General features: G+C 34.5%; 1 protein-coding gene across 1 annotated transcript in view; it reads right to left on the bottom strand.

Moving 5' to 3' along the window:
* LOC107574080 (protein NDRG2) overlaps positions 1–9,745 on the bottom strand; it is a 21,963-nt gene that overhangs the window by 8,863 nt on the left and 3,355 nt on the right. Inside the window, exon 2 of the mRNA XM_016260548.1 lies at positions 9,448–9,452. Coding sequence (XP_016116034.1) covers positions 9,448–9,452 — 5 coding nt within the window. The remainder of the gene's footprint in view (positions 1–9,447; positions 9,453–9,745) is intronic.

Genomic DNA, 9,745 nt, shown 5'->3' with positions numbered 1-9,745 from the left:
AAAGAACCGGTTTGCCAGACTTAGCATCACTACTTTAATGTTGTCCATGTTTTTTTGTTTTTCTTTGTAATCATGTCTTTTTCGGTGTAACGCATGTAAAGTTGAATACTTATTTCTTTGTTCATGTAAAAAATATACCTAGTGTTCAAATTAAGACAGTTATGTAGCTAGGTATTGTGATTCTTTACACTTGTGTGAACTTGAGTATGTTACGTTGCGGGGACTGGAGGAAACAAGCAGAGGTGAGGATCTACATGCAGATAGTTTAATTAAGTGACAAAATAAACAAAGAACAAGAAACAAAAGAAGAGCGGGAACCATAATGTTAACAACTCACAAAGCACAAGAGAAACACAAGGGCTATATACGGAGACTTCAGATGCAAAAACCTCTAAGTCCGTCTGAGATTTTTGTTTTACATGAGCATTTTTATCATGCTCCTTTGAAAATAACATTGGCCGACTGGCTGATTAGGCTTTCAGATGCCCTAAATAGTCAATAATTAATAACTGTGACAATGTTGATGACTTGATAGAGTAACTTCCCCAACACATCTCACTTTGGATGTTTGCTCTCTTACTAAATGTCTAACTAAATGTTCTTTCTCTTGTTGTCAGGATGAGATCAGTGGCTCTTCTCTCGCTCCTCTTCATTCTGGCTCTGAGCGATGGAGCGGATCGACAGAAAAACGACCGATATGCTGAGTTCAAGAAAAAACACATTCTCCCAACTGATTTCCAAACAGATAATAAAATTGCTTGGGTGGAACACCTAGTGAACAATGATCTCTGTGGTAGAACTCCAGTACAATCCTTTATTAAAGACAGTGAAGAAAATATCAAACTAATCTGCAATGGCTCTGGTACTAAAACAAGAGATAACTATAACAAAAGTACAAATCTCTTCCAAGTGTACAATATTGAAAGTGAAAACAGTACATCACAGATGTTAGAATGGGAGTGCAAAGTTAACTGTTCTACAGCCAAATATCATGTAATTGTTGAATGTCAGAACAATCTACCTGTGCACTATCATGCACAACACATTGAAAAGAACAAACGTCCATACCCTTGCTATTATATACAGCATGATTTGGTTTTATCACAGTGGGAGTGAATAACTGAATGAGGCTTGAAACGCTGCATTCATTAAAAATGTTGCTATGCCACATGCATGTTTAAATGATATAATTCTAGAAACATTTCAGTTAAAGCTTTCTTTGCAGTGCACTATTATAAAATGAGCTGATCAAATGTATAGCTCGGAAGCAATGTCGCTTTGAATAAAATCTGCCAAATGCATAAATGTATCTGTTCTTTTGTGAAAGCATTCTGATTATCTTTGAGAAACAAGGTATGCTATACACAGTTACTCTTTTAGATGCTTAATCATGATGTCTGAAAATCATTTCATTACATCAAGTGCCTCAAAAGCTGCAGGATCGTTTCTCTTTTCTTCATCACATCTGAAGTCTCATTCTGTCAGACCTGCACAACTTCTGTGGCTGTTTATAAAAACACGTCACTTCGATTTACTTAAACGTGAATTTCCTAAGGGCAGAATCTCGAAGAAGCAAAAATGCCAATACATTTTGCATAATGGCAAGAAGCAAAAACAATAAAGGGTGTATTTTCACTCCTGCCTCTTTTCAACCTTATCAACATCAGTCCAGTGAGCGTCTCGGACACTTTCTGATCTTCAGCTCAGACTCATCGAGACTCTTTCATTCACACAAACTCAAGAACAACGCAACGGTAAATCTGCATTCAGTACACATGTGGTTAAAATGTGAACACTACAGTTTAGATACTGAAGGATCATAATTGTATTATAGTACCATATAGTACAGTATTTTCCTGAGGATCCTTTGCATCAAGAAGCTTCTTTTAAAAGCTTTAGTTTGAGTTAGATTGTGCAGTAAATGCTGACGTCAAACACAAACGGTTTGCATGGGAAGAAACCTTGTCAAAACAACTTCACACGTTTTTGTTCTTTCACAGCATAAAATACTGAAGAGGAAAGAGACTCGTCTAAGCAATCGGTCTAATGAACAGGTAAACACGCACCATTTTGTGACTTAGTTTTATGTTATGTTGTATTAATGCGCTCAGATATACTCAGATATCTGTTTTATGATGTATGCTGTGAATGTGTATGGTTATAAGGTTTGTAATTATTGCACAAAATCTGTCAAATATGTTTAGCAGTGAAACACTGGTGATGTGTAAGCACTAATTAACTATTAAACTAACAACTATTTTAGCTAATAACTTTTGAACCAAATAGACCAGAATCCAAATTCTCTACCACTTTGAATATTTGTTGAAAATGTCTTTTTAAACTCGTCGTACGGCTTTAGTATGATGTGCTACAAATTTGGCTTAGATCATCTTCAGACCGTGCTGGTAAAAATCATTGTGCTAAAGTTAAAAACATTAAATATTTGCGATTTATTATAGTTAGTGTTGCATAACCTTACAGAAGCAATTTGATGACAGCACCACTTACTGGCAATAATTAATAAATACTGTATACACCATAATGAACATATTTTTTTTTTCATTGGAATATATTATATCATATTATATTATTATTTTCTATCATATTATATTATATTGGAAACTGTATTTCTATGAGTATTTAGATTGTTCAAGGTCAATCATAAATAGGGTTGCAAAGGGGTGGAAAAGTTCTGGAAAATTTCCGGAAACTTTCCAAAAATCCCTGTAATATTCAAAAAATGAAAGTTTCCACAATTTTTGGAATGTTTCCGAAATTTACTGGAAATGTTCCGCCTTTTTGCCACCCTAATCATAAACCATATTGTCCAATTTTCAGCAAAACAGGGTGAGATTCATTGATTTCCATAAATGTTGTAAAAAGATGCTTGTAAAATATGAACGAATTTGAATCAATTTCATAAAGCCCTGAGAATATAACATTTACATTTTTTTTGTGTAAAAGTGCCACATACTAATGAAAAGTTATAAGCTATACATATTGGTGAATCTCCTCAAAGTCTTTGAAACTAGAATGCAATGAGGAAACAATCTACAGTACGCATGTGAATGATATTGGTGTGCTTGGCCACATAATTGCTGCTTTTTGGTTTTATTATCTGGTTGAAATTGTTCATTAGCTTGTGTTCATTCTATTTGTAACTCTTTTAACTAACTGTGAATCTCTAAATGTCTGTCACTTTCCTGTTTCCAGGATGAGAGCGGCGGTTTTGCTCTTGCTCCTTTTCACACTCAGCGATGGACTGAATAATGTCAGTTTCAGCAACGATCAACTGGAGATGTTTTCAGACATTTCTTCTATCTGGGCACATCCCTGCCAGAGATCTCGGAATAACAACGCATACAATCAGTTTAAACGCAGACACATTCTCTCGCGTCAGTTCGACACCAGACGGGCAAGCGCTTGGGCAGATTATCTCACGAGAATGCATCTTTGCAACAGAACTACTTTACAATCCTTCCTCTGTAAAAACAACAACGAGAGCATTATAAGAATCTGCAACGGACGAGGTGTCAGAGACACAGAAAACAAGTGCATCAGTATGAGAAGATTCAAGGTGTACATTGTTGAAAGCTTTTTGAGAAATGGACAGTGTGAAGTCAATAGACTTCGTAACGCTGAATATTATGTGGTTGTTGCATGTGAGGTCATTGAAAACCAATGTTTGCCAGTTCACTATGTGAGACAAAGTAACAGGCGTCCGTCCCGAAGCGGTCGGATCTGCAGACCGTAGGCAGAGTTTCCCAAAGCACTGAGTAGAACTCTTTAATTGAAACGTTGCTATGCCACATGCATGTTTAAACTGGATATACTTCCAGAGGCTTCTCAATAAAAGCTTTCTTTGCGGAGCACAGTTTGGTTTTATGCTCAAATGTGTAGATTGAATGCAGTGTAAATCTCTTTAAATAAAAGCATCTTTCAAACTCATTAATGTAGCTGTTCTTTTGTGAAATCATTTTGGTTGTCTTTGGGTAAAAACCTGAATTAGTATTAGATTGATTACATAAAAAATTGCAGACATTTTCATTATTACAAGATTTTTTTCAATGTCTGAAAGTCTAAAATGTTCATTATGTTCTCCTCAAGTTCATTCTGGTGACTGTTTTGTTTCTTTGTTGTTTTTTACTTCTGTGAATTTCCCTTCACTACTTTTTGCTTACTGGCAAGAAACATATTTGCGGTGCATTTTCAAAAAAAACTGTGTTTTTTCGCCCCTGCCACTTTTCAAGCTAATAACTATCAGTCCAGTGAGCGTCTCAGACACGTTCTGAACTCCAGCTCAGACTCATCGAGACTCAAGAATGGCACAAAGGTAAATCTGCATACAGTAGAAAAGCAGCTTAAATGTAAATGTCTTCGTTGAATGATCTCACGTAAATCTAGCACAACTTTGTCTTGAGGATTCGTCACAAAGATATTAAGCTTCAGTTGGAGATAGTTTAGGAATAAAATATGTATCTTTTGTTTGACTTAATCAGAACGCTAGGTTTGAATCATTAAATGCTACACTATCATTCAAACATTTGGGGCCTTTTTTTTAAAGAAATTTATATTTTTATATTTTTATTTAGCAGGGATGCATTCAATTGATCAAAAGTGACAGTAAAGACATTTATAATGTTGCAAAAGATTTCTATTTAAGAAATTGCTCTTCTTTTGAAATTTCTATCTATCAAATAATACAGCATACTAAATATATAATGATTTCAACCAAACATATCCGTCAACTGTTTTCAGCATTGTTAATAATCAGAAATGTTTCTTGAGCAGCAGATCGGCATATTAGAATGATTCGCATCACAGAAATAAATGACAGTTTAACAGATATTTACATAGAAAGCAGCTGTTTTAAACGCTAATAATATTTCACTGTTTTTTATCAAATAAATGCATCCTTGGTCCGCAGAAGAGACTTCTTTCAAAAACATTTTTTTAAAAAGCGTTTGTCGTGTTCGTTACACTGCAGCAAATGCTGATGCCGATGCTGTAAAAACAGTTTCACACATTGTTTTCTTTGACAGCACAAAATATCTAAGCATTTCTGAGAGGAAATAATACACATACAAGGATTGCAGTGTAATTCTCAAACACTAAACCGGTAAATTAACACTATTTTGTGACTTTGTTGCATAATAATGAACTCAAATTCTGTCAAACTTTGTTGAAAATTAACTTTTTTTTCAAACTCATCAAACTGTTTAATCTGATCGTTTATGAATATGTATCAGATCATCTTTAGGCTTTGCTAGTAAAATTATTTAAAATGTTAAAAACATCAAATTCAATACATAAAAACTTAAAAGTTATTAAAGGGATAGTTCATCCAAAAATAAAAATCTGATATTTATCTGCTTACCCCCAGGGCATCCAAGATGTAGGTGACTTGTTTCTTCAGTAGAACACAAACGGAGATTTTTAACTCAAACCGTTGCAGTCTGTCAGTCATATAGTGTAAGTGGATGGGAATCATAGCTTTGAGAGCCAAAAAACATACACAAACAAAACCAAATTAAACCGCAACCGCAATGTCTGAACTGTCCTGAGCGCCTTCACGTCCATCTCTCAAATAGACCATTGACACTCCCAATTGAGATTGTAGATAGAGTGTCAATGGTCCATTTGAGAGATAGGTGGCGGTAATGCACCTGCACGCATGATCGTCTGCGATCCGCCGTAAAGCAAGAAGAAGAAGAAGACGCGAATGCGCTCAGCACAGTTCTGACATTGCGGTGAATCAGAGGTAAAAAACGATATAAATACTGTTCAGTTTCTTGCACAGACAGATCGTTTTGTGTCTTTTCACATCAATGTATCGTCACGAGACGTAGGGTTTAATTTGGATTTGTTTGGGTGTTTTTTTGACTCTCAAAGCCGTGATTCCCATTCACCTCCATTATATGACTGACAGACGGCAACGGCTTGAGTTAAACATCTTTGTTTGTGTTCTACTGAAGAAACAAAGTCACCTACATCTTGGATGCCCTGGGGGTAAGCAGATAAACATCACATTTTCATTTTTGGGTGAACTATCCCTTTAAGTTACAAATTGGAGATAGCGCCACCTACTTGCTATAGTGGATAAATATGCAATCCATAGTGCAAAAATCAAGGACAAAAATCATTAATAATTTTTAAATAACTTGACTTTAAATGCACTGTTCTTCTCATAATTTCTATGAAATTTCTAAGTTCAATCATAAACCTTACTACTATATTGAACTGATTTACATACTGTTGTTTATAACAAAGCTCGACTAAAATCTTGTGATATTTAGTTGACTAAAACTAAAAACAATTCATATGACTAAAATATGATTAAATGGCATTTTAGTCAAAAGACTATGACTAAAACTAAATCAAAATTTGCTGTCAAAATTAACACTGACAAACTTTTATACTGTACAGACCATATATTCTATTGCCCTACACCAACCCTACCCCTAAACCTACCCCTTACAGGAAACTTTGTGCTATTTCAGATTTTCAATACACTCCAATCTGAGTGAGTTAAAAGCGTTTTGAAAAGTGGGGACATGGGGTAATGTCCTGAAAAGTCACCTTCTCCTTGTAATACCCATGTCATACCTTTGTCATTATACAAATGCCTGTCCTCATTTGTCACAAAAACGTGCGCGCGCGCACACACACACACACTCACACACAGACACACACACACACACACATACGTGCACACACTATCACACAAACACAAACAAACACATACACACACACACACACATACGTGCACACACAAGCACACAAACACAAACAAACACATACACACTCACACAAACACATACGCACACACACACACACACTCACAAACTCACACACAGACACACACACACACACATACGTGCACACACTAGCACACAAACAAACACATACGCACACACACACTCACACACAGACACACACACACACACACATACGTGCACACACTAACACACACACACACGCACACATGCAAATACACGCAAACGCACACACACACACACACACACACACACACACACACACACAGGTGTGTGTCCATATTCCGGCGGGACCATCACGACTCTGCTGGGCTTAACTCATCTTAATTAGAAATTTCAGCAAGAACAAATTAACATAGAGAGAGACAGATGACGTTAAGAATCTCAACTGCAGTGCTGGGAGCAACCCAGCTAACACAAATATGTTCTAACAACTTATTTTAACGATCCTGTAGCGTTATGAAAACATTACTTATGAACGTCCAGGTCTTTTTGTTTTTTGTTCTAACGTAAAGACCAGATACAAGTCTATTATAAACATTACTGGGAGAACGTTCATTCATAACTTTGAGAGAATGAATGAATTTCAATATGTCTCAGCCCATTATCAGCCACAACATCTGTTTTTAATGAAACTTGTTCTGGAGCAGAAGGAACAGAAAGAGACCGCCTGACCAATATGTAAAGTGACTAATCCTAAAACACTAAGTGAACTGTGGTTATACTGTATCTAAACCCAGTTATACTACAATAACAGACTGCAGTGGAATAAATAAATAAATAAAATTTGCGAACGATTGTACACAAACAGTTTAGAGCAAAATCTAATTGCTTTCAAAAAGTAATATGACAGAAAACAAATCAAAACACACACTTCTGCTTAATCGCTTCAAACAAACTCTGACTATCTTTCAAAGGTTTGAAACCACAACCCGAGTAAAAACAGCAAAACCAGACCAATACAGTAAAAGTGTACAAATCATCATCAGTCCTGCACATTTTAAACATGATTTTGTAGACTGGATATTGCACTGCATGCAGGCGATCTGACTTTGACAATTCGTCAATCTGGGAAAAAAAGCCCAACTCTTTTGTGGGGTTTTTAAGTTGCGTAATGTTGCTTGTTCATGCATTCACAGCTTATAAAGCTGCATGTTTGTTCTGACGTGGCAGCAGTGTGTGTGTGTGTGTGTGTGTGTGTGTTCAGGCCTCAGCCAGGAATGATCAGGCTCCACAGCAACCCCTGTCTCTCTGATGCTGAAGTCGGACAGCAGCCCAATCGTTGACTCTCATCTGCAGTTGGTCAGTGGATTCGCACGGATACATCATCATTCACATGCTAAAAATACTCCTGATGGGGAACAACACTCGCCAGCGAACTTTCACAAACACAGCACAGCCATTCTCCAACTGTGAGAACTGTGACAAATTAAAGGCCTCCAAGGAGGAAAATCATTTACAATCCATTAACCCCATGCTGGGACAAAATACAGTACAAGCCACAGTTATAGAGTGTTGTTAACCCTTTAAAGCTGCAAAGTGTTATTTCTAGTGTCCCAAGATGTGACTGAAATAAGTGACACTCCAATGGCTTTACAACTACTTCAAATATGGCTTCAAATATTTTATTATGAATATAAATAAAAGGAAAAAACACAGAAACATGATGCCCATGTGAAAAATAATTTTAAAAAGTATATAAAAAACAACAATATAATATAGACGATGTAAAATTTTACTAAAATGTTACTTTAAGTGTATTTAAAGTACTTTCAAGTAACACAACATTTATTATTTTAGTAAATTTTACATGGTATACAGTAGTAAAAAACTGTAAATGCAGACACTATTAATTAAGTAAAAGGTTGCTTATGTGTACATTAAAATTTATTTCATGGCTGTTTCGTTACACATTTAGATTTTAATGTTTTAAATATACTTGCAGACAATGTAATATTAATGAAATGAAATGTTACTTATGTGTACTTAAAAAGACTGCTTTCAGACTTAAGTACATTTTAAATGATGTAATTTTAAAAGTTTTACTTTAAAGTACATTTTAAATCATATATTTTTTAAAAACTACCAGCAGAAAATAAAATATCAAAGAAATAACAGGTTAATTAAGTGCACTTATAGAGTTTTCCATGACTGTTTCTTAGCACACTTAAGTACACTTTTAAACAGTCAAATTAAAAAAAAACATAAAATTGATGAGATTAAAGGTTACTTAAGTGTACATAAAGTTTCATGACTGTTTCTTAGCACACTTAAGTACACTTTTAAATAATGTCATATAAAAAGCATACAAATTATGAAATTAAAGGTTACTTAAGTGTACATAAAAAGTTTTGGTTACACTATTTTAAGGTGTCCTTGTTACAGTGTAATTATAGATATAAGTACTGAGTAATATTAATTAACTACATGTATTTATTATATAGTTAGGGTTAGGATTAGGGTTTGGCTTAGGGTTACTTGCATGTAATTATGCATAATTAATTGTTATTATAATAGTAAGTACATGTAACATGTGTAACAAGGACACCTTAAAATAAAGTTACCAATGTTTTTCATGACTTTTTCTTAACACACTTAAGTACACTTTTAAATAATGTTAAATAAAAGCTTTTACATGAAAGTACACTTCAAATGTATATATTTTTTAAACTGTACCTGCAGACAATATAATATTAATGAAATAAAAGGTTACTTAAGTGTTCTTAAATAATTTTAAAAAAATCGTTTTACATTAAAGTAATTTTTAAATCATTATTTTAATAAACTTTTGTCATGCTTTGTTATACACTTGTTTTGATGTGTTGACTAACATACTAAAGCACATGTAAACACTCTATTAAAATTAATAGAATTATGAAATTATACATGAAGATTTACTCAAGTCCCACTTAAGTGGTTAAAAATAATTTATATTAGTTGATAACGTTGAAATAATTGCATTTAATATA

The sequence above is a fragment of the Sinocyclocheilus grahami genome, unplaced genomic scaffold, assembly GCF_001515645.1.
Source record: "Sinocyclocheilus grahami isolate Dianchi unplaced genomic scaffold, SAMN03320097.WGS_v1.1 scaffold2110.1, whole genome shotgun sequence".
NCBI lineage: Eukaryota > Metazoa > Chordata > Actinopteri > Cypriniformes > Cyprinidae > Sinocyclocheilus > Sinocyclocheilus grahami.
The sequence above is the reverse complement of the archived record's forward strand: the minus strand, read 5'-3'. Positions and strand labels throughout refer to the sequence as shown.